The 26,819-nt window shown below is 38.1% G+C and overlaps 3 protein-coding genes across 4 annotated transcripts in view; 1 reads left to right on the top strand and 2 right to left on the bottom strand.

The window, feature by feature from the left end:
* The window catches only part of LOC126378047 (irregular chiasm C-roughest protein-like), a 416,593-nt gene that overhangs the window by 160,468 nt on the left and 229,306 nt on the right, over positions 1-26,819 (bottom strand). The window lies entirely within an intron of this gene.
* Positions 1-26,819, bottom strand: part of LOC126378203 (zinc finger matrin-type protein 5) — a 233,798-nt gene that overhangs the window by 152,654 nt on the left and 54,325 nt on the right. The window lies entirely within an intron of this gene.
* Positions 171-26,231, top strand: LOC126378000 (proton-coupled amino acid transporter-like protein pathetic). Its single transcript, XM_050026020.1, has 11 exons — positions 171-179; positions 1,269-1,423; positions 3,237-3,381; positions 4,318-4,448; positions 10,572-10,656; positions 11,475-11,625; positions 12,370-12,567; positions 13,453-13,558; positions 14,355-14,468; positions 15,049-15,148; positions 26,178-26,231. Exons 1-11 carry the CDS (start codon positions 171-173, stop codon positions 26,229-26,231), a joined length of 1,248 nt encoding a protein of 415 aa, XP_049881977.1.

Raw genomic sequence — 26,819 nt, 5'->3', positions numbered from 1 at the left:
TGAAGTTGTAAACAATAATATTGGAAAACAACATTTTATATTTTTTTATTTGTGATAAATTTTCAATACTGGCAAAATCCCCAAAGGCCGTCTAGATCAAGGCAATTTGTTGAATTGCCTATTTACATTTTGTTATTGTGTCATAACATTTTTTTTACATTTCTTTAAACATGAATGTGGTAAGGATAATTTTACATCTACATCCATTATTTGATTAGTGGCGTTAAAACATAATTATACACGGTAAGCTTTATTGTTTAGCGCTCTGAAACATTAAAAGTTAAAAAAGTCTTATATCCTGCCTTCGTATCACGTGCTCAGGGGTGAAGGAAAACATCGTGAGGAAACCCACATTCCCGAGAAATGCATTTTCGGAGGTATGTGACCTAACCTGTGTTGAGCTGGTTAGAAGGTCAGATGGGCAGTCGCTTCTGTAAAAAACCGGACCTGTCAAATCTTCAGGTTAGGTAAGCGGACCCTGTGAAAAACGGGATAATGCTAGGGAGATGATAATGGTCATGACTTCGTATTTTCGGAAAAGGAAACTTTTATTTTATAAGACTTTTAACGGTGAAAAGATTCCCCGTCAATCTGTATAAGGTATATACGTCCTACTACTGGCTGGGCACAGGCCTCCCCTCAATCGAGAGGTATGGAGCATACTCCACCACGCTGCTCCATTGCCGTTCGGTGTAGGTGGCTAATAGCCGGGATCAACTGCTTCACATGCCCTCCGAAGCACGGAATCATCTTACTATTTCGGACAATCCGGTGATTCATCCTGCAATGTTCTTACCAAACAAAGGACAGTCTCACAAAGTAATTTCGACAATGTCCCCATCGGGAATCAAACCCGGACCTCTAGATCGCAAGCTTATCGCTCCAACCACTAGACCACGGAGGCTGTTGATAAGTTGCAAAACGCACTATTATTATTATTATTGCGTTATATTTTTCTAATCTAAGTAAGTTAGATGTACTTAATCTAATGTCTTAACTTAAATTCTCCTTCAGTTCAAATATTATGGAAAGAGTAAACAGATAATGAAAGATGTAAGTTTTTTTTCTAAACTGTTTTTTATTTTTATTTTAACTAGACTTAAGAACAATATTTCCTATTTTTTTATTAATATGTTATGTAACTTAATTTATTTATCTTTGAATGCATATTTTTTTAATACTTACCTACCTATCTGACTCAGAAATATTTTATATACTTAAGTATTTAGAAGTTCTTCAATATTGTATATTCACAACCTTTTTTCTAGATCGAAGCAGATCCATCTACATATTCGATGAAGACTCCTATAGCAAATTATTTGGAAAATACCTTCTCATCAGCAGAAAGACTACAAAGTTATCCTGGAGTTGAAAGAAACGAATATGATTTTACAAGCGAAAGACACAACCTTTATACAAGCAAGTATGTCATTTGAAAACAGATATTGTTAAAAAGGTACACTTAGACACACTTCACTCACTTTACACTTTCACACACTTCACTCACTTCATACTTTACTCACTTCACACTTCACTCACTTCACTTTTATTCTTCTGCGATGCGGCTCACCACCTATCACGTTAGGCTAACAGAAAGCTCGATGAGGTGTGGGTACCTGACCCCAATTAGGATACAGTCCTAAGCTTATGTTAGTCCCTTCTCTTCAAGGTTAAAAAGGCCACATTGAAGCAATTCATTCACGCTCTTGTCGGTGTAGCATTCTACATGCTACTTTTTAGAGAAAAATCGAATACTGGTTTCCCTCTTGCCTTCCGCCCAAAAATCATAAAGCAATATTGCTATTTGACATTTAATGGCATTGCGCCTTTTTAACTTCCCTGATCAAGAAGTAACGAAACGCAATTATCAGCTCACGATTCCGAACATTTCGTTAAATATACTCATGCTCGATCCACATTCCAGCAATCATTCCAGTCAAGCGATTGAATCCAGCCCTGGAATGTTACTGAAATAATGTCAGCTGTCACTGGAATACCTGATAGCCCAGCGGGCCTAGCACCATAAGCACGCGACTTTTTCTCGCCGCGACAGAGATCGCCTGTCTCTTTCTGTGCAGTACTGTGAGAGGGTGACGGATGACGTATGTCCAGGCGAGAAAGAGTCGCGCGCTTACGGCGCTAAGCCCGCTGTTCGAAGAACGCGTGACATCGTAGTGGCACGGGTTCGAATCCCGGCTCTTTATGAATTTAAATTCATGTTTGGATTATAGATATTTGATATCACGTGGTTACCTGGATTTGTACACGGCTAATGGCAATAAGCTCGCATCCTGTTACATGGGACTTCAACATAATAGTAATAGCCCCAGTATTCCGGTTCACTAACCCCCAACCCAATAGCCCAGTTCCCTTTGTTCCCATAATCTGCAATAGTCCTATATGAACCGGGGATTGTCTTTGGGTGCATTCCCATAGTGTATACAGGGTTAATCGCCGGTTGGTGTCACATCACATTTAGATTAAATTGTCTTAAGGGGCCTCTACGTGTTGGCTTAGGCCCCACGCAGGCCTTCCAAAAGTCCGGGACTCCATAGGCCCAAGATGTGGAAATGACAAACATAATAATAATAATAAAAAGTTTATTTCGGACTTATAAAAACATCCATATTTGTTAGTAATATTACAAACTTAGATCTAGTATTAGTAACAAAGAAGTAATCGAGGCCGGTTGGACCCCTGATGGCGGCAGACTATATTTATTTGACTGCGTGCAGTCGTATCCATCGGGCCAGCAACCGTGAGTCCCACCAGTTCGCGCGCAGCAGGATGGTGCTGGGGCTGTCGCGCTTGCGGCGCAACATGGAGGCGCAGCACAGCTGACGAGGACTACTATACACTTCCACCTATCCATTTGAGGACATATGCCTGATGCTAACATGTTGTAACGACTTGGAGAAGTTGTAAATAAAACACTTTAAAATCACAGTTGTGACAGATACATCCATGGATGTGAAACATCAATTTTGTGTTGTGTCTGTTTGTGAATATGTGTGTGTATATATCTTTCATCTGAAAGATGTATACCTATCACAGAAACCAAACACGTTATACATCATAGCAGTCTCTTCTTCTATCGTGTGGATTGTGAGGTGAATTACCAACCCCATCAACCCTGGTGTCAGGGTTATTACTGAGCCGCCAGCAGCAGCAGCAGCAGCATAAAAATAGCAGTAAAAGCGTATTAAGCATTTGAAAATCCAAAATTTATTTCACAGTTTAATAGAATCCACTGCTCACCTTATCAAAGGCTGTCTAGGCGCTGGTATTCTTGGAATGCACGAGGCATACATGCGTGGAGGACTTTGGGCTTCCCTTGGTGTCACAGGAGTCATAGCCGCTGTTTTGATTTACAATATGTTAGTAAGTAGTTTTCACATATTTGAGGTTATATTCGCTTATCTGCTAAATGTAGCCATCACAAAACAATAAGCAAGAAGACTTAGAAGAATGTAGCTACGGTACAAACAATTAGGCATATGATGTGCTCAGCGGTGAAGGAAAACACTGCGAGGAAAGTCACATTCCCAAAGAATACGTTTTGGAGGTATTCGGAGGTTTCCATCCAGTATTGGGCTAGTTTTCCCTTTGCGGGTTGGAAAGTCAGACAGGCAGTCGCTTCTGTAAAATACGGACCTGCTAAATGTGGTGGTGAACGCGAGATGATGATAATGGCCCCGATTCCTGCAGACATCTCTTAATTTTACTTTAAGTTATACCTGTCATTTTCTTATCCGCCGAAAAGGAAAGGGACGGATGATTGACAACTCTTAATTTTAGGAAGAATGAGTAAATAAATGAATAACCCGGGCGAATTTTTAGACGGTTGTTTTAGATTTGTGCTTAAAATTGACGTGTGTTCCATAAATTTTATGCTTGTCGATTACCCGTCCCTTTCCTTTTCGGCGGATAAGAAAATGACAGATATAACCTAAAATAAAATTAGATGGTATTTACAGGAATTAGCACCAATATTTATTTAAACGGGATGGGAAAAATGTATTTTATAATGCCGCAATACCTTTCGCACAAAATGGCAGAATTAGTCCGTCATGTACAAGATTCTCAATGTGACCAAGGTTTTCAAGATCTAGATCTTTCTGCATTATCCCATTCTAAGTAATCGGGAGAGTATTGTTTTTTTTTTTTTTTTTTTTCCACTCATCCTTATAAGTCATCATGTTATTACCTACTGACACATTTCACACACATAACCTTCTTCACATAATAATAATTCATCCATCTCATAATTTTCCTGGTAAGTAAAGTTGATAATGAAACATTTTTATTTATTTGCAGTCCCTCATCAAAAGTGCTCAAACAATGTATTTGAGATTAAGAGTTCCAAAACTTCCTTACCCTGATCTGGTGGAAGTTGTGATTGCCACTGGCCCGTGGACTGGCTGTCGAAAATTCAGCAAAATATTCAGGTTTCAACAAGCTTTTTCACACCAGGTGGTTAAAATGGCCACATCGAAGCAATTCATCTAAGAAAGCAATATTGCTATTTGTCATTTGCATTCAAAGGTAAGTGCGCAATGCAAACAAATGTCTTATTGTCGAATTGCTTCGATGTGGCCATTTTAACACCCCAGTACATAACTCCCATTAGGTCTATGGAAGTGTGACGTCATAGTATGAAGTATTTACTTCATTGTCTCAGTAGTTCCATGATAGACATCTAACGCTTATTTCGTACGAGGTAAGCAAAGACCACATAATTCCATTTACTCCGATCCTGACACACTTCTTTTGCCTCCTCCTTTCTTACATGCAAGTTCAGACTAGATCGTATAAACCTTTTCTAAGGACATCTTTTTTTTGACCTGACTTATTGTAGATTTGCCGCAGATGGCATTAACTACTTGGCCGGACAAATGGGGAGCGCTGAACGCTCTCACCCGGTACGACGTTTAAGACAACAGGCCTGAGGGTGCCCAGTTGGGCGCGAACCCCGGCTCAGGGCGTCGTCTGAGAGGAAAAAAATATTTTAAAGAATTAATCGACCCTAGTGGGTCGATAGCGATAAGCGCTGATTGATGGAAGTTGTCGACCACGCCGGCGGGGTCGGTATCGGGGTCCTGAAGTGTTTGGTGTCGCGAGCTGATTGGCTGCCTCTATGGCTAGAGTAATCGGGTCGTCGGGATCCAAGGACATCTCCAATTTGGTCAAACTACGTCCTTCTAGGTCTTTTTCTGCCAGCCGTATTATTAGATACATAACGTCATCCGCTCTAAGTGTCTATCCTCTTTGAAAAAACTGATGAAAATGAGGGATTTTTCAGGGTACGTTCCTCAAAATCAACATAGATGGCGCTGTACAGTTCCATCTTCATCTTTGCTTTTGGGTGTAAAGGATGACCCCTTTTGTTACACCCAGGCACAATTACTTCTTCCACCCATTATTATTCTGATCAAAATAAAGAGAAGCAATATAGGCAGCAACATAATTGTATACATTAATGTGATCCAAATATCAAGCAACAATTATTTTTAGATAATGCTTCTGCCATTACATTGTATTTTGGAATAATTATGTACCCGAGTAATGAGGAAATAGGTAATTATCACGTTTGGACTGAACAACGCCATCTATATTGTTTTCGGTGAACGTAGCCTGGAAAGTTCCTTATTGAAAATTGACGTCCCTGTTTCGTTAGAGAACGAACAACTTTACCCTTGAGTTATGGTAAAGCCACAAGTAATCGAACTTGTAGTCACTGTTGATGTGAAGCCGGTCGATTAATTCGTCGCTGACGTCGCAAAGTGACGTATCTCAATTTTTTGGCGGATCTGGTTTGCACCTTATGCTATTGTCAATAAGACACAAATTATTTTAGCAGAAAATTGCAGATACGTCTGTTTGCGACGTCAGCGACGAATTCTTTCAAATATTTTTCCTCTCAGACGACGCCCTGAGCCGAGGTTCGCGCCCAACTGGGCACTCTCAGGCCTGTTGTCTTAAACGTTGTACGGGGTGAGAGCCTTCAGCGCTCCCCATTTGTCCGGCCAAGTAGTTAATGCTATCTGCGGCAAATCTACAATAAGTCACGTCATGAAAAAAGTATGTTGACCATTATATGGCCCAATGTGTTGAAGGGCACAATCCCTCTGTCGATTTTTACGACTTATCCAGGAAGGGGCTACTTGACAGTTGTAACAATAAAATATGGAAATATATCGGATATGGCAGTTTATCTTTTTTTTTATTAAAAATCATACATACATACATAAACTCACGCCTATTTCCCACCGGAGTAAGCACAGACTATAGAATTCCATTAAAAATAAAAAAAAATAATAAAAAAAAATATTTTTTTTTATATTAAAAATCATTTTTTATATATTTTATTTTTACAAAATAAGAATGCGATTTTTTATCTGTGTATTATTAAGGTGATTCGTTTTCCATACAAAAGTTGATGCAGTGCTACAGGAAAACGGATAGAGGAATATTGTTATAAAACCGATAAATAGTAATATTTTGGTGTATTATTTTCGCAAACTAACAAAAATTTAGGGTCCGAATACGAGAAGTACCATATTTCAGACCCTCAATTTTGATCAATTCTACATTTGTAGTGGTGCAGATTACAGTGTATTTGCTGAGCGTGTAGTGGTGTCAATGTTAGTTTGTGTGCGTGATAGTTTTTTTTTCTCTAAAGGCTTTGACTACTTGACAAGTATAATAGAATGTCAGTGACAATTTATAAAGAGATTTTGTATTAATAAATAAAAATACTACAATCTGAGAAAAGGAATATTGGAAAAATATTTTTGTTTTAACGCATGTTATTTAAACATTTTTAAATAATGGGTAAGTACCGTGTTTTAAAAGAGGACATATTATTATAATAAAAAATCAATACATAAAATGAAATGGCTGTATGGGCATAGTTCCCTTTGCCTTACCCTTCGGGGAAAACCAAATCAAAAAAAAAGTTGTTGCATTTGCCGGCCTAAATAGTAGTCATTTATAATTAATTGTTTTTCCATCCAACATACAGATTTATTTATATTCTCTTTGCCGCGGACTTTTTGGTGGGACCGGGAACGGGAAGGTTGCTTTCTTCATTGAATAATCTAAATAATCAATACGAAGTGGTGTTTTGTGGTTAATGATCACATTATGTTAGTCGGAAAACATTCCCGATAGTATTATTAAATCGGAATATTCAATAAACAAAGTGTACCTATCTATTTTCGCTTTGCGCCAACAAGCCGCTTACTTCGTTTGGGGTTCGGAGTAGGAGTCTGTGTGGGGGCTTAGGTTTCATCATTTCATTAATCATCATCAAGAAAAAAAACACAAGACATGGCTGTATGGGCAATGGGCATAGTTCCCTTTGCCTTGCCCTTTGAAAAAAAAAAATAAGATAAATTTTGAAATTCTTATGTATAATAAACAAACATCACAGACATCATGACAGATCTAAAACTAACGAAAATCTTTTTTCTATTTGACTTATTTATGAATTTTAATCAAGAAAACGTGATAATAAGTTCGACAGCAACCAGTTCAGGTCCCCGAAACAGCCCATTTCAGGCCGCGTATATATGGAAATACTACTTCAATACGTCCCAGCCTCGTCTTTTTTTAACGTCCTCGTTAAAAAAAGACGTCCTAACCTGAACTAACTAACCTAACAATAAACACCACGCGTAAATATAAGTCCAGAAATGCGCTGCAAGTCGTCTGGACTGGGCGCGAAAACAACATAGAATTCGATTAGCTGCTAAGTGTCCCGCATGCTATCACCAGCTGTCACTGACATATGTATGAAGTCCCGCGGATTTTATTGGAACTAAATGACAAGTCATAATAATTATATGCGGATACTGCGACATCAGCGCCGTGCTTGCGGGACGTCCTGAAAAGCTATTACATCTTTCAAACGCGATGCGTCAAAGTTTGAACCGACGCAATTTAGGAAAAATCTACCTTATTATTACTGTACTGTGATCGTTATTTGTAAAATCATACATACATATACACAATTCTTTATACACAATATAATTGACAACATTTCATTTTTACTAAGGTGCCTTAAATCGAAAACCATTTCGAGATATTTCTATGATTTACACAAAACACATTTTTTCAGATTTTTTAATTCAGTAATAATAGAAATATATCGAAAAATCCACGAGATCAGAAGAGGAAGGCATAATAAGTTCAGACCTTTACATAAAAATTATAAAAAAGTAAATGTCATACATAACATGACACTTTGTTTGCGACTTGTTTTAAATACGCATGCAAAGGTACATTACATTATACTGCCTTCATTCTATCAATGGCAGAATCCAATTTTCAAAAAATATTTTTTGTAACTTCTAGTGGAAAAATCTTGAAAAGAAAAAATACGTGTCTTCTATTTAAACAAGTACTTTCGAAATAGCACAAAAAAACCACGTCTTAAAAATTTGAAATGTTGTCAATTATTATGACATATTGTGGACTTTTCGGTAGACCTACAAAAAAGGAACAATTCAACCATACGTTGTTTTGTTATATCTCAATGGGCTCAGGCAGCGTTTTCGCCGAAAGCTCCAAGTCGGCTATATTTGTAACGATAATTATGTTTGACATTCATCATCATTTTTGAACCATTTTATACAAAAAAAAAAATACTTGTATAAATTATATACCCTAAAGCACGCCCATGAATCACTCTACTCATTGGTGAAAACCGTATGAAAATCCGTTCAGTAGTTTTTTAGTTAGCCGCATGTTCACTGATGCGATTAATGCCTGTTAGAATTTTACAAAATAAAAATACGGAAATTACGGAAGGTACTTTAGTGCAAAGTACATTATTGTATAATTATAATATTATTGGTAAAACTGATACTTTTTGAAAATTCCGTAACAAATAGACGGGTTCGCCAAATTCAATTGTAAAAAAAAATACAAAAAGTAAAAACAATTAAAACATGCACTTGGGTTTGAACCGTGAAACTTAAGGATGGCGGCGACTGCTTTACCAAATGCGCCATTTAGAAGTTAGAAGTAGACTTCAAATTATGCATCTCTTTTAATAGCTAACCTAGTTCGCATGTGTGTGTGACAGCTTCGTGTTTGTACACAAATTGAAATGACACCAACTTTTGATGCAATGTTTTAATATGATATCTGCAGTAAATACTTCAAAATTGTAGCTTAACTTAAAGATAATGTATGTAAGATTTCGCCACCTAACATTTCACTGGGTCAGAACTCAACACTAAACGAATAAATGGAAAAAAATACGAAAACTGCAGAAGTAACGCCATCTGCTGACGCAGCGTTACCTAGCTGACTGAAACGCATCACCTTAACCTGAAACACGGGCGGCCATTGAGCTTCTTGTGACGTCACATTTCATAAAATAAACAAGATCCATCTGTCAGGTTTCACGTTGACAGTTTGTTTGTTGAACTGTGACAACACTGGGCAAAATGTCACGTGACCAATCGTATTCGCGCGAAATTTAAAATAATTGAAGAAAAATGTGTTTTTTTTCTATTATTTATAAAGCATTTTTGAGAAAATAAAATATGTCAATTGTAATTTTTAAAATACTTATCCAACAAAAACTGTCAAATAAGCAATATAAAAGTGCCATCTATGCAGTAACGCGAGAACTACTCTAAACAAAGTCACCGCACTGCTATTGCCACATTTGCCACTGGTTTTCATAGTGCAAAAATTCGCAGTGAAATGACTAGGTGGAGCTGTAAGACATTAGAAAAAACAAAGTATATTAAAGTAAATTTAAAAAAAAAATTAGTTTCACAATTTAAGCCTGTATACAGTTTGATATTTGTAAAACCAACCTAATGATTTTGATTATACGATTTAGAAGCAATATAAAGGTATAACCCTGAAATTTAAAAAGGTCACATCTGAAAAGCAATAGTGCTATTTGGCATTTGTTGATATTGCGTACTTACCTATTTTGGTATAGTGGAGTACCAACCTCATCAACCCTGGGTCAAATGCTCTGATATGGCTCTTATAACTATGTATTTATATATCAGTAAGTAGTAACCTCGGAAGTTGAGGAGCTCGGTGGCGCAGCGGATAACGCGCTCGACCTGCGATTGTTGAAGTTAAGCAACTTTCGCAAAGGCCGGTCATAGGATGGGACGAGCTCCTCCGTGCTTCGGAAGGCACGTTAAGCCGTTGGTCCCGGCTGCATTAGCAGTCGTTAATAACCACCAATCCGCACTGGGCCCGCGTGGTGGTTTAAGGCCCGATCTCCATATCCATCCATAGGGAAGGCCCGTGTCCTAGCAGTGGGGACGTTAATGGGCTGGTTGATGATGATGATGACATTGCGTACTTACCTACTTTGATGCGCTTCTTCTATCGTTGTTGGTGGAGTACTAACCTCATCAACCCTGGGTTAAACGCTCTGATATGGCTCTTATAACGACTATGTATTTACATATCAGTAAGTAGTAACCGGGACCAACGGCTTAACGTATGTATGTGCGCTAATATTGCATTATAAATTAATTGCTTAAATGTTTTTTTTTTAAAACCTGATCTTTTTTTTTTCTCCACAGACACGGAATGGAAATAATGTTGGTCATAGGATTTTGTTGTACCTGTAATATTTATCAAATCATGATGGCTACCACATTCAAAGAGGTATAATATTTATTACATTACGTAAATAGTGCTGATTCCTGTTGACACCATGTAGAGGTAATTTTATTTTGAGTTATATCTGTCGTTTTCTTATCCGCCGAAGAGGAAAGGGACGGGCAATCGACAAGCATAATATTTATGGAACACACGTCAATTTTAAGCACAAATCTAAAACAACCCTATAAAAATTTTACATTGACCAATAACCCGCCACAATTAAGCTGACAGCATGCATCAAACGGTTTGCATACCAGCGAGATACCTTTTTCATTGGCCCAGCTTATTCATTAATGTACTCATTCTTCCTAACATTAACAGCTGCCAATCATCCGTCCCTTTCCTTTTCGGCGGATAAGAAAATGACAGGTATAACTTAAAGTAAAATTAGGAGGTGTCTGCAGGAATTGGGTACAATGAATACTTAAGGTTTTTTTTGGGAGATAATATAGCATTTGACTACAATCTCACCTGATGGTAAGCGACGTTGTGGTCGAAGATGAGATATGCTTACCTAAAAAGTGCTTAGTCACTCTTGCCTGAAAAGGCCCAGATCGTACTTATCTGGAAACAGATTTACGGGCAGAGAAGTCCAGACCTTTGTCGATCATATGCACAAGGAAGCTAAACGATTCGTACGAGCTGGTGGGATAATTATGACATAGGGGATCCCCAGCCCACTAGTTCCCCAAGTAGAAAAAGGGATGATGGAATTAAGTCGCGTAATTCCGATAGAAAACCAACCATTTAATAAAAAGGAAAGAAAGAAGGAAAAAGGAAAAGAAGAAGAAGGATTTTTCAGATCTTTTCCGTTTTTTCAGGTTCTAGAGGACGTTTCGGAAACAGTTCGAAATTGGAGACTGCTTTATCGAACATACGTGATAATACTCACAATCCCTTTGTTGTTACTCTGCTGCATCAGAAAAATCAAATATTTGTCTGGCTTGTCAATCGTGGCTGATATATTCGTTGGTAAGAATTTGATAAAAACACAGCATATTCAGAATTTTAAATAAAGATTTAAAAAAAGAACATCATAATTCAAAATTTAAAATCCAAAGCGTAAAATGAGAATGATTTTTGAGCAGCTTAAAATAGCTTTTATTTGTAAAATATAAAATGCTAATATAGCATTTTTATTTTTTTCTAAGATCAAGTCATCTAGCGTTTGGGCCTTCACTCCAGCAAAAAATGATTGAATACCTGTGCCTAGACTTGGACAGTTTCCTAGGTCCAAAATAAATTATGATATTCTGATTACTAAATAAAGACAGATCTAAAGGCGACAAAAAACGTTTTCTTTTTTCAATTAACTTATTTATGAATGTAATAATAAGTGCGACATTTTGGCACTTTTTTCTATGACGTTTAACTAGTCAAATCAGTTACTTTGTAATAAAAGTAAAAACACGAAATTACTATGGAATTTGTATGAAAAAATAACCTGTGACGTTGTAGAAAAACGTGCCAAAATTTCACCTATTATTACATTTTTCTTTATTATTCATAAATAAGTAAAATATAAAAAAAAACGTTTTTTGTATTTATTTAGTAATCAGAATTTCATAATTTATCTATTCTATGACCTAGGAAACTACCCAATGACACAGCTGGCAAGGAGTTAGTGCATTTACACTTTTGTACACTGTCTACCCCATTCGGGGATACAGGCGTGATATTAAATATATTTTTTGGTAAAATATTTGTGTATTTCAGTGATGTGTGTGGCAACAGCTTTGTCCTATAGTATTGCTGAAATAGGCGACATCAGTTTACGACCCGCTTTCAAAGATATTAATGGATTGTTCAATTTTGCTGGCGTCTTCCTATTCAGTATTGACGGCTTAGGAATATCGCTGTCAATCGAAAACAATATGTATAGGCCTAAGTATTTCCCTTTGATTACTTGGTTTGGTTAGTATGATTATTTTGTTTTATTGATCAGTAGGGCTAATATGCGCGTAATAAAATTTTGTCACTATCGACTTGATCGATTTTTGTCGCAAAAGTATGGAACTGAAAATAATTTAGAACTTCCACTTGATATTAACTCAGAATCATGGTCTGAATCATCCCCCTCAGCATTTGTTACGATGTCACTAACATCCTGTATGCTACTATTTATAGTTCTTAAAGTTTCACGCCCTTTATGCATAGTGAATTATTTTTAACAGGTCGATACCTGATTAGTGTTGTGTTGGATACTACAATTTTATTTATGTTATGTTATGTTGGATACTTAGTTTAATACATATTTATTTATATAATTATATACACCTAGATATATACGTTTTGTTGTTGTAATTGTGAATGAGTGTGTACCTGTAATTGGGGCACATGTACAAAAACTGAAATAAGACTTGCATTTCATAACTTTACAAAATCTGTACTGTTGGTATACCTGTCTAAATAAATAAATAAATACTACAATTTATGATATGTTATGTTGAATACTACAATTTATGTTTATTTATTTATTATTTATTTATTTATTTGTACACAATGAAACAGACACAAGAAACATACAAAGAAAACAGATAGTACAGGCAAGCTTATCTCTAAACAAAGAGATTTCTTCCAGCTGACCTACGTGACAAGAGAGACTTTCAATGTATAATATTATATAGATAGACATACATACGCGTACAAATTAATTAGAAATTACTTATACTAATATAAGACACAATATTAACCTAAACCTACAAACCACATTTAAATAAATATGTTATGTTGGATACTACAATCTATGTTATGTTATGTTATGTCATGTCGGATACTACAATTTCGTTTGTATTTCAGCCATGACTATTGTTGTATTATCTGTGACAGTTGTGGGTTTCTTCGGATACTGGGCATGGGGCGAGTCATGTCATAGTCCCATCACTATGCACATGCCGCCTGATCCGTAAGTATTTCACGTAATATTCTTCTCTCATGTGGGTTGTGAGATCAATAACTGACCTCATCAAACCTGGTGTCAGGGTTACTATTGAGCTGCTAAAGGTCCTTGACATGACTCATGTCATCATTATCATGTCGATGGCTACACCGACTGCTATCACGGAGTAAGCTAATCCTTCGTGTTACTTTTTAGGGAAAAGTAGGGCTGTGGTTTCCTTTTTGCCTTCCGGCCATGGCTCATGTAACGACTAGATACTTACTTTTAAGTAAATAGTAGCGTGCCCTTTGTAATACATACATACATATACATGAACTCATACATTGTTTTAAGTTTACGCGGTTATTATCATAATTAAGACACATAATAACGGGTTCTTACCGCGTTTAAAATAGGGATATGAGACTCCCGATATTTCGACACTGTAACTGATATCCCTATTTTAAACGCGGTAAGAACCCGTTAAGAACTCATGCCTATTTATTTCCCACCGGGGGAAGCAGACACTATGGAATTCCATTTGCTTCGATCCTGACACTCCCCCTTATAATAAATAATAACGAAAGAAAACGTAATGGTTGAAGCGCACACAAACTTAACCTAATTTTAATTTGGCAGCTTAGCCATAAGTTCCGTCCTTTACTTACAATCCGTGCAAGAAAGAGACGCAGCTACATTTAGGCATTTAAAACGAATGTATGACACAGAGGGGGTGAGGTAGGCGCCCATAAAAACTCGGTGCGGGGCGGAGAATTACCGTTCTTTACTACATTATATGGCTAAAGGTTATTTCTTTCCACAGGTTTCCAATAATACTGCAGTTTGCATTGACAATAGTGTTAGCTGTGTCATTCTCAGTTAATTTCTGGATTCCATTTAAAATATTTTGGCATTATATGTCCAGAAAATTTTCCAAGTAAGTAAAATATAGATTAGTTGGCAGTGTATTGGGCTGGTTTGGTTCCCTTTTAATGACATACCCAGGAAAAATAGTAACTAACCACGACCTATGTTTTATTCGCACCCAGTCTAGCATAGAACCAATTATGGAAAAGTTTGTATATGTAAGTATATACATAACAACACATAAACTATATAACATAACCTCACGACTATATCCCAAATGGGGTAGTCAGAAGTACCATTCATTGCAAGATGAACTAAGTACCCACGCCCACACCTCACCGAGCTTTCTGTTAGACATGTGTTTATGTTATAATTACTTATTCTAAAGTTAAATTATTCAAATCCAAAGATATCTTTATTCAGTAGTTATCATAGTAACTATTTGAATCGTCATTTTTAACATAACGATTGTCTCATGCCCCTAAAACTACTGCACCTTCTTACAACCTGTATGTATAGCCGGCGAAAAGAAGCTACAAGAAAAACTTTGGTACAGGGCCCTAGACATTCTTTAAAAAAGTATATTAGCCTTAGGTGTAGCTTTTGAAGTTGATATTTTAAATTTTAAATTATATTCTGTCTGATTTTAGTCGAAATGGACATTGGGAGAGGTTTTTTAGATGTATCCACGTATTACTAATAACTTGTTTTTCACTATTGACGCCTAATCTCAACAAGTTTATGGGTTTGGTAAGTAGTTTTGATTTCATAAATTATAACACATAAGATAGCTTCACGCCTCTATCCCCGAAGGGATAGTAACGTTGCCTTGGCGGGCATGTTAAGCCGTTGGTCCCTAATAAGAATAAGGAATAATATTATTACGTATAGAACGGCAACTCTCCGCTCCCCACCAGCGTCTGAGCTAGGTTTACCTCACCTCCCCCTCGAACATAGTTTAGACTTGAATCGTATGGCGTCAGACGTCACACACAGATGCGCGTGTACGATAATATAATTGTGTGGTGTCTGTGTAAAACGAGGTTGTTTGTATGAAGTGATGGAACACTAGGTTGATGAGATGGGTCATTCACCTCACAACCCACACGATAGAAGACTTACTAGTAGCTCATTTAGATCAATACTATAGATACACAGCAATAATAGCGATATTGCTTTAGTATACAGGGTGTTAGAGACATCGTAACGAATACTGAGGGGGACGATTCAGACCATGATTCTGAGTTAATATCAAGTGGAATTTTCCGTCGCAAAATTGACGATTTTTTTTAAGTTTTTTTTTAAATTCTTATTTTCAATTCTATACTTTTGCGATGGAAAATTCCACTTGATATTAACTCATAATAATGAGCTGAACCATCCCTCCCAGTATTCGTTACAATGTCACTTACACCCTGTATATATCATAGGGGTCTTCTACTCATTTATTTTCAGGTCGGCAGTTTTTACTTATCAATTGTATCGATAATTATTCCAGCAATTATCGAACTTTTTATCTACTGGCTAGAGATTCGGCCGTGGCGAAAGTAAGATATTATCACTCAGTATTTATTATTAGTTCTTACAACTAACGACTTCAGTTGAGGTTGGTTCATAGAATATACATAACATGACATAAATAAGGATAAACAGCCTATAACCGTCCCATTGCTGGGCACAGGCCTCCCCTCTATAAACCGCAAGGGGTATACAAAGACCATAATCTTAGTAAGCGTAACACGTTTCTAATGCTAGCTTTTTTTTCAGGTTCAGAAGTGTAGTAATTATCGCTATAGGTCTAACTATATTTGGTGGCGGAATATATTCATTTAAACGGATCGACCAACACTTGTAGTACCTATAACGGTTCAGATCGTCAAAATCGACCCGTGAAATAAACGGGATCCTATCATTGACCTCGTATATAAACAAATAGACTACCAATCTCTGTAAGAAAAGCTTCTGCGGCGGACCTTGTCACTAAACAACGGCGTGTCAAAATACAGGTCCTTACTCTTTCCTTACTCTAGGGGGCGGGTAAGAATCTTAATAAGAGCCCTCACTGGGCATTGCAGACTCAACAAGCACCTACATAGAATGGAGCTGACCGAGTCCCCTTTATGCAAATTCTGTTTAAAGGAAGACGAGACGCCATTACACCTGCTGTGTAGCTGTGAGGTTACACAGTAGAAGCCGAACCCTGGCGGCCACATAATGGATCCCCAGGAGGTCATGAAGTTTCCTCCCAAAAAAACGCTCGATCTAATCGAACGGATCGGTCTAGAGGAGGAGTTTTAAATATATAATGTAGGGACTTGGCCACAATAGATCTGACTAGGTCGCAGTGGCTATTCGGGCTGCATTCGTTCGAGCCCTCTCGATGCACGCATAATAACTGCGTGTCAAGATCGAAATTAGTTGCAAAGAGCGTAATGACGATACTGTACGACCCACATTCCTCTTTATTTTCAACGAATTGATACTATCTACATAGTTAACTTAACATACAGATACATTTCTACAACACAATTTAGACGATTTTTAGAAAAATATCTTAGCGATTGTGAGTCTATTTGTTTATAGTATGTCACCCTCGTAAGGTTTATATTACATCGAAATAGTCATGAATTTAGATCTATTTTCCGCGTCTGGATTTTTAATTTGAAAGTAAGACAGAATATATTATATTCTGTGTCATTCTTCAATCATTATTTCGGTGCTATATTTATGCAGTATTTTAAGCCGGTTGCAGACCGCGAGCATAGAATAAAGCTACTAAGTACATAAAGAACGGTAACTCTTCGCACCGCACCAATGCATATCGGGCGCAAGTTCGTTACATGAGCGACGACTGCTTCGCTGAACACCCAAAGTGTGCTCCTGGTGGTAGAACGAGTAAATTTTGTATGATCCGTAGTGCTCCTTTGGTGGTTTGGTGGAGCACATCTTATGTCGTTATATTTATGGTTCCACTTTACCCCTACAAAAGTACTTATTTCATTTTAGTAGTCCCTCCAATGTGTTCATAACTTAAAAGGAGCACGACAGGTAACTCAAAAGTTTCCCTTCTGTACCACTAAAGGGGCACAACAGAGCATTAGAATTTACCCGTTCTACCACCAGGAGCACACTTTGGGTGTTCAGCGGAGCAATCGTCACATGAGCCATGTCAGGGGCCTTTTGCGGCTCAATAGTAACCTGCCGGGGTTGATATTGGTCTTACATCAGACACGAGAGAAAATCGAAGTTGAAGTCGAAACAAATTCGTTTATTATTGTGATAATGGAGAAAGGACTTATTTTGGAAGCATTATTTAAGATTTGCTAAGAAACGGTTCCATGATGGTGATCACAATTTTATGGACTAGTATAGTGATGAAGACGCTATAACAATCAATAAAGAATGTTGTAGATAACAATCCGTTGTTTTTTTAACTCAATAATATCGTGCTTAGGGAAACTCATAACATAGTAGGTACAGTCATGAGCAATACAATGTACCCACTTTAGTAGGTACTCTGTCGCACTAACATATTTGATATTTAGTGAGACTTACAGTTCAATTTGTCAGAAAAGTTAATGTGATATGGTACCAAAGTGTATACATATTAATGCTCGTGGCCGTACTGAACCCGTCCTTAGGTCGTCAGTTTAATGACGATACATAGATCGAAAGAATGAACCCGGTGGTGTAATGGTTAACAGCTCTATTACCCGGTGGACCACGGGTAACATGCTAATAGAGGGGTTAACATGCTCGGCCCCGATTAAAAGTATTCTTTTCTTCGATTTAGTTTCTTTTTGAAATTTTGACACTCACGCCCCTAATCTCAAATGTGGTAGACAGAGACACATATATAACATAAACATAAACAGCCTATATACGTTCCACTGCTGGGCACAGGCCTCCCCTCAATCAACCGGAGGGGGTATGGAGCATACTCCACCACGCTGCTCCAATGCGGGTTGGTGGAGGTGTTTTTACGGCTAATAGCCGGGATCAACGGCTTAACGTGCCCTCCGAAGCACGGAATTATCTTACTTTTTCGGACAATCAGGTGATTGAAAAGTCTTTACCAAACAAAGGACAGTCTCACAAAGTGATTTCGACAATGTCCCCATCGGAAATCGAACCCGGACCTCCAGATCGTGAGCCTAACGCTTTAACCACTAGACCACGGAGGCTGTTACACCCAGAGCCAGAGACACAAGTAATCAAAATACTTGCAGGCACTGATGATAAACACAAGACGAAAAAATGCACTAAAAAGTCTAAAAATATGTATGTATGTCTTTTGTGTATGTGTGTGTGTTTCTGTAATTTAAGTTTGTAAATGTGGCGTCCAATATACATATTTTTCTTTCTTTCTTTCTATGTTAAGGAAAAAACTATTCATCAATGGAAAAGACCATAGATACATCACTACTAATTTTAAATGAAATTAAAAATAAAAACACGCTTAAAAACAGTATTTAAATTAAATTAAAAAAACATTTAGGTACTCCAGATTATATAATATCCGTAATACAAATTAATAAGTCACAAAATTAATAAGATTAAATCCAATTAAAATCTGAACCAAAAGTTAATATTTATATTAACTATTTTAAGTCTTTTAAAAATTATTCAAAATTCTTCAGCATCCGTTTTTGCTATGAACAATCCATACAGCCGTTTAGAGGCTACGCTACTACCTGCTACGAACAAAATTAATCCGATAACAAATATCGTTATGGACATCACCAATCGCCAGTTGTATGCTCCTAGTCCTGGTGAGTCCCAAACTACTACCAAATAAATCGCAGCTGGAAACGTGAACGCCATGTTACTGATACAGAAGCACCCCAGCTGGAAATTAAACAGACTTATTTGACAACGGCCTCTGTGGTCCAGTGGTTGAGCGTTGGGCTTGCGATCCGGAGGTCCGGGGACATATCACAAAAATCACTTTGTGATCCCTAGTTTGGTTAGGACATTACATGCTGATCACCTGATTGTCCGAAAGTAAGATGATCCGTGCAACGAAAGGCAAGTTAAGCCGTTGGTCCCGGTTACTACTTACTGATGTAAGTGAGTAATCGTTACATGAGCAAGGGGCCTTTGGCGGATCAATAATAACCCTGATACCAGCCACACGATAGAAGAAGAAGTACTCGGACACTAAAAGACAGAGAGAGACTAAATTGGACGGAAAGGATTGAAGAAGTGCAAGATCTTTCTTTCTTTTCTTTTTTTTTCCTTACTCTTGTAAGGGGAAAAGAGACAAATATTGAGAGTTATTGAGGACAGAAGAGGCAAGATGATTGGACACTTAGATACGACAAAATTAAAAACAACATAAAAGGGAAGATAGAGCTTACATTGAACAAATTAAAGAGAAGGCGGAAATGGCTTTGAATAGACAAGAATGGAGAATGCTATATTCTGAATTGAAGTGGAATTTTCCATCTCAGTTAATATCAAGTGGAGATATTTACTCAGAATCATAAGCAGCATCATCTCCTCCAGTATCCGTTACGGTGTTACCCTTCTATCGCGTGTGTTTCGAGGTGGATTACCAACCTCATAAACCGGGGTGTCAGGGTTATTATTGGCTCATGTAACGACTACTTGCGGCGTCACCAACACCCTGAATAAACAAGCTTTTGGAAATTCAGCCGTACCTACAATGATTTTAACAGGTAAGTACTTACAAATGCCATCAAATTAGGCACATTCGGGAACAGAAAAGCTATTGCTGTGACTAGAGTCACGAACAAGGGTCTGTAGAGGTACTCGTAGGTGATGTGGTTTTCTGGCTTAATTCGTTGCTTGATATAATAGTAGGTATAGTCAAACGGTATCCAGAAATTCAAAGCATGTGTAAAATAGATCATCATTGCTATGCCAGCTTTCATGAACTTCGGTAACCTGGAAATAAGGGAAAATTGTCTTACATTAACAAGGTGAGTCCATCGTGCCCAATGAGGGAATTGCCTGGCCACGATCCCTAATAAAAGATGGTGGGGATTACAATGGCCACAAAGTGATTTTCGTGATATTTCCCCACTGGGATTCGAACCCGGAACCTCTGGATCGTGAGTCCAACGCTCAACCACTGGACCACGGAGGCCGTTATTCTGAAGGATGGTGTATACAGGTAAGTTGAGAAAAAGCTTCATAATCATAACTGTATAATAGTGCATAATACTCACGTTTCCATAGGGAAATTGAAGGTTATGGGTGATTGACAGTTATCCAGGTATGCAGCGTAACCGAAAAATCCAATTAAAGCGACGAAAACTACGATGATTATCATTCCTAATCAGAAAAGAAAAACAGACAAAATTAAATAGACGTCTAAAAGGAGGCCTGTAAAGTAATTTGTATAAATAAAGTTCACAATGAGCAAAATATTATAAGCACTATTAGTTCGGAGACTTCTAAAGCCGGTTTCAAACATTGCAGAGCATAGTGCTATAAGTCTTAATATTCAGATTCGTTTACTCACCAACCATAAGAACAAAGTTAAATTGAACTGGATTCTTCATGTTATTTTCTATAGCCATAACTCCACCAGCACATGACATACCAAATACTATCAAACCCATAAACATAAATGTACTCTCAAAATCAGTAGATGTCTTCATGTCTGACAGCGTAGGGTTCAGTTTAAAAGCGTAGTACATTGTCATTACAATACAGATCACTGTAAAAATGAAAACCTTGTTAGGTATACCCATATAGGAATAAGATTGATTAGGATTAAAAAGCCATTTGACAACATTTGAAGGGACATTTGTTTTGGCTTGCAAACAAGCAAGACGATTCCGCGCTTCGAAGGCCGTTGGCCTCTCTCTCTCTCTCCTTGGCATTTATTATTCCCATCTCATGATGGAGTGTGCCTTCTTTGTCTTTCTCTTCCACTGCACTCTATCAGACGTGTCGTTCTCGGAGCACATTGCACGAGCACAGGTACTTTTTGACTACATCCGCCTAGGGGTTATTAGCCGTAAAAACACCTTCACCAACCAACCCGCAGTGGCACAACGTGATGAAGTATGGTCTATACCCCCTCCGGTTGATTAAGAGGAGGCCTGTGCCCAGCAGTGGGACGTATATAGGCTGTTTATGTATGACATTTGTTCACATTGCGCACTTACTTTTATATGCGCAAATGTCAAATTGCAATATTGCTTTTTAAATGATTTGGTCTGATATGGTCTTTCACTGTTCTGTAAACTCTCATTCTAATTAAGCTATATTAAATAAGGTATCGATTAATAACATAAGCTCACGACTACATCCCAATTGGGGTAGTGAGAGGTACACCTATCGCAAGATGAACTAAGTACCTACACCTCAACGAGCTTTCTGTTAGACCAACGTGATAGGTAGTCAGTCGTATCGCCGCCTACAATGGTCGAGCCAACGATAGTGAAAATCTTTTGAAGATCAGGAAATATTCACGAACTATGATAGGTGATGACCAGTATCGCCGTTAAAATCTATTAGATAGTGGTAAGACTAGAAATAGTTAAAGTTATAGACTTACAAAGTAACACGTTTCCGATTGTAGAAAATTGTGCAAGATAGTGTAAATGTCTTATCAAACATATAAGAATACAGGGGATCCAAATCATTAGCACGTACATCCTGAGGCTTAGATAACCTGAAAACACATACTAGATAACCCAGTGAACTTCGTAGCAGCCTTTTCTATATTTTCCCACCGCTTAAACCTTCCCTGGACAACGACAAACATTTCAAAACCAAATCAACCAAATCGGCCCAGCCTTTATCGAGTTACATAGGAACAGCAACAGATTTATATTTATAGAATTCACAGCATATCATTATATAAACAGCTCATATCCAGAGCCGTGGTAGCCCAGTATATAGAACGCTTGCTTCTCACTTTGAGGTCGCAGGTTCGAATCCAGCACATGCCTAAACCAATGAATGTCGAATTAGTTTTCGAATTCATATTTGTATCATAAATGGTTATCACGTGCTCAGCAGTGAAGGAAAACATCGTGAGGAAAACCCACATTCCCGAGAAATGCATTTTTGAAGGTGTGTGACCTAACTTGTTTTGGGCTGGCTTTCCCTTCGCGGTTGGAAGGTCAGACAGGCAGTCGCTTCTAAAAAAACCGAACCTGCCACATCTTCAGGTTAGGTAAACGGACCCTGTGAAACCGCCCATAATCGTCTCCTTATAGTGAAAACACGTAAACGTCATTTAAAAAAATCGCATTCAAATTGAGTTCTTATGTTAACAAATCCTCGCAACAGTCACGATAGTTCCAATATATTTCCACACGCGAGTTGAACGCGAGCGATTCCAATTTAACGCACCAGATCTTGTTGTTGCCGTATGCGTGGCTTTATAAAAAAAAGCAAAAGATGAACCAAGTAACATTCCTCACCTGGATACGAGGGTGCCGTCTTGGCTTGGGGCACATCTTCCACCAGCTGCTTTATTGTGCTCGCCATAATTATCTGGTACGTAGCACAGGCACCATACAACTCAACACAAACGATGAAACAAATATAGATTCTGAAAATATTTAGGTACTTATTAAGTTGTTTTAAAAGCAAAACTTGCATATCAAATGATATGACTTTCCAAACTGTGCGTCCAATTGAGCAAAATTGGAACGGACAAACAGCACCTACGGAGCAAGGAATTGCAGTGACTATGATTTGCCAATCTAGTGAAGACATTATTAAAATATTCGTACCGACGGAAAATGGAGAACTGGAGAGTTAAAAAGGCCAAATTGAAGCAATTTACCTAAGAACACAATATTGCAATTTGATATTAGGTATAATGTGTGCAATGTCCAGAAATTTAAGAGCCACGCTCTTGTCGGTGATACGGTAGTGGTGGTAGTGATGGGTCGGGTATCCATGATACTTTTTTTAGGGAAAATTAGGGGAGTGGTTTCCCTTTTGCCTTATGCCCCGCAGTACACTGTATGACGCGAGTGGGATGGCGCCCAGAGTAGTCCATTTCAAAGGCGTACCCCGTAAGCCGTATTTCGTAGCCGAAATGTCAATATTGTTTTTAATTAATTGCTTTGATGTCACCTTTTTAACCCATCTGAGCGTACATACTATTGTCAAATTCAGGATGTTATAAAGAAAGGCCAGATCAAGATTACTCTAAACCAGCGAGAGATGAAGATTAAATGCTGACAATAATTGTAGAAGTGAAAATGGAGTCAGGACCGTAACTGAAGTGAAATATCGTAAAGGCTCATAATCTGGAGGTTCCGGGATCGAATTCCGCTGAAGTTATATAACAAAAAATACTTTTTGATCCCTACTTTGGTCGGAACATTGCGGGCTTATCACCCGATTGTCCGAAAGTAAGATAATCCATGCTTCGGAGGACGAGTGAAGCAGTCGCTCCCAGCCACTCTTTACTCAAGTATGTAGTCTTTGCATGAGCCTTGCCGGGGTTCTTTGGCGGCTCAATATTAACCCTGACACCAGGGTTGATGAGATCGGTCATTGATCTCACAACCCATACGAGAGAAAAATAACTTACCGGAAATATTTCGCACACGATCGCACCTTGGCATTGGAATGACAAGCCAGGGCGGCTTCCCCTATATCTGGATACGACAGCATTGGGATTTGCAATCTTCTATATAAAGTCTGAGCGCTTTGTCCTAATATCTACTAAATTAAATGACATTATTGTACAGGCTACTTATATAGTTTTTATATTTAACAGGTAACTACTTGCGTCCCGTTGCTGGGCACAGATTGAAGAGGAATACGAGGCATGAGTTCTTACTTCTTCACATTGCTCGTTCACATCATCATCCTTCTGCCCTCACCCCACTCTAAGTATGGGTCGGCACATGTATTTCTCTTCCATTTATCTCTATCAGTTGTCTTTTGGTACTCACACTTTTCACACACACACATATTTCTTTACACAATCCATCCACTTTCTTGAGTTCTGCTCTTTCTTTGGTTAATGGAACCCCAAAACCAGATTCATCGTCGTTGACACGTAAATACTAACTTCTAAAGGTCATCATCATCAGCCGTACGACGCCCACTTCTGGGCATAGGCCTCCCCCAAGGATTTCCACGACGATCGGTCCACGTGTCGGACGACGCTCAGTGGGTAGGCCCGCTACAAGGTGGACCGACGATCTGGTGAAGGTCGCGGGAAGCCGCTGGATGCGGGCAGCGCAGAACTTCTAAAGGTATTAGTACCAAAATGGTGGATTTTACTTCTCCCATCTGACTGTAGGTAATTATAATTAATAAAACAAGAAAAGCAAATAAATAAATGGTCCATACTAAGAGGCAATACGTCATGTAGGCTCCAAGGATTGCGCTTAGGATCAAAGATACTACACTTCCACCATACTTGTATGCCACATGAGCATCCAAAATCCCAGCGCCTAGTCCCGACTTCACCATGTGTGTAATAGATGCTAGATTCCTAAAATCATCATCAAAAACATGATAGCCATGTTGTGAGAATACATTACTTACATCATATAAATAATTGACATCAAGTACTTAGCGTGAAGGAAACATCGTGAGGAAACCCATATACTTACCTGAGAAATGTGTTTTCGGAAGTAAGTGACCTAACCTGTAATTGAGATGGTTTCCTATCAGGTTGAAATGCCAGATTGGCAATCTCTTCCAAACTCAGTGTTATCAAATCTTACCCTTAAAGATTGTGCCCAAGTCAAGACGGCACCCTCGTATCTACATTATACGTACGCGAACCCGTTAAAATTTGATGATGAAAAGGGAAAGGCGATCATCAAATTATCTTACGCCTATCATGGTCAGATAAGTTAATTAAGGGACAGACTACAGCACAATATTAAGAGAGATGGCCATAGTTCGTTCCGCTAAGGAAAATGCTGTGCCGCCCCGTTTAGGACCTTCCAGGGGCCAGATTTACAGATAGTTACCCGCTGGGTTTTGTTAAGTGTCTGTTCTGCACAAGATCATATTTGTCCTCTTCCTCTTTCGTCGTGGCTACTACTCTGAATTTTTGTCGCTCCTCCTACAAACAATCAGAGCAAAAAGTAGAGTATGCATAAACCTAACCTTCACCACCTTTTGGTGCTCCCAGGAGTTTGGTTCAACCAAACCTTCCTAATCTAACGTTCTACACCGGTGACTGACCAGACACCTAGGTACGCCCCTCTCTCAGTGTGGCTAGCTGGGATATTATTTAACTTCTCTTCTTTTATCGTTAAAGTTTGTTTTAACAGGAGTCTAAAGGTGGTATTAATAAACTAATTTCAGCTTTGAGAATGCCCTCAAGATCATGTCAATGTGACAGTTTTTATATAAAAACGGGGACTTGAGCATAATATTGAAATGGGACTTAACTTGGGACTGCCCCAGCTGAGATAGTTTATTAATACCACCTTAGGACTATAATATAATTTTGCTCATAAAGGAAGGCAACGGAAAGCAGTCGTACTGCTTCTTTTTTGCCAATCTATCCTAAGAGTTTGCTTACCACGGCATGCGACCAGGGCTATCTGGTAAACGTCACTATTCGGAAGAATTTCAGAGAAATCTATGTTCTTGTTTCATACCTTTTGGGGCGTCACTTTTCCGTAGTCTGATTTTAGTTTTTAAACTTATATTTTTTACATTCACTTACCGGTGTAAAAAGCCTTGAGCCATGTATGTTTGAGTTAGGATCATCCAAAGACATTATTATTATTTTTAGTAACTATTACAATAACACTGTATCTACTATTGATGAATATAAATACGAAACTGTTAAATATTTCAGGCGAATGATCACCATATAATCCAAAGGATCAACGAGATCACAAAGATAATATAAATCACTACGTTTTACCAGATCAAAAATGAGGAGATGACACGTGAATGACACCGAATAATTTCTCTACAAATACTTTTTTATTTGTAGAGAAATTTCTTTGTGGTTGCAAGTTGTAAAAAAAGAGTTCTTCTATCCAGCGGATTGTGAGGTGGATTGCCAACCACATCAATCCTGGTGTCAGGGTTATTATTGCGCCAAAGGCCTTATATGACACATGTAACGACTACATGCTTACATCAGTAAGTAGTAACCGGACTAACGGCTTAACGTGCCTAACGAACTACTTACAGATCATCTTACTTTCGGACAATCGGGTGATCAACCTGCAATGTCTTAACCAAACATTTTTCTTCGGTCTTACTTAATCTGAAGATTGGACAGGTCCGGTTTTTTTACATAAGCGACTACCTGTCTGACCTTTTAACCTTTAGGGAGAACCAACCCGATTACAGGTTAGATCAAATATATTAAAAATATTTAAAATCAGTTACCAAAATAATCAAATAACGCTTTTAATACTTACACTTTATTAAAATAGCGAAATAGGCTACTTGACAACATAGTCAAATGAGATACTTTTTACGAAAC

This window comes from Pectinophora gossypiella, chromosome 25 (genome assembly GCF_024362695.1).
Source record: "Pectinophora gossypiella chromosome 25, ilPecGoss1.1, whole genome shotgun sequence".
NCBI classification, from domain to species: domain Eukaryota; kingdom Metazoa; phylum Arthropoda; class Insecta; order Lepidoptera; family Gelechiidae; genus Pectinophora; species Pectinophora gossypiella.
The sequence above is the reverse complement of the archived record's forward strand: the minus strand, read 5'-3'. Positions and strand labels throughout refer to the sequence as shown.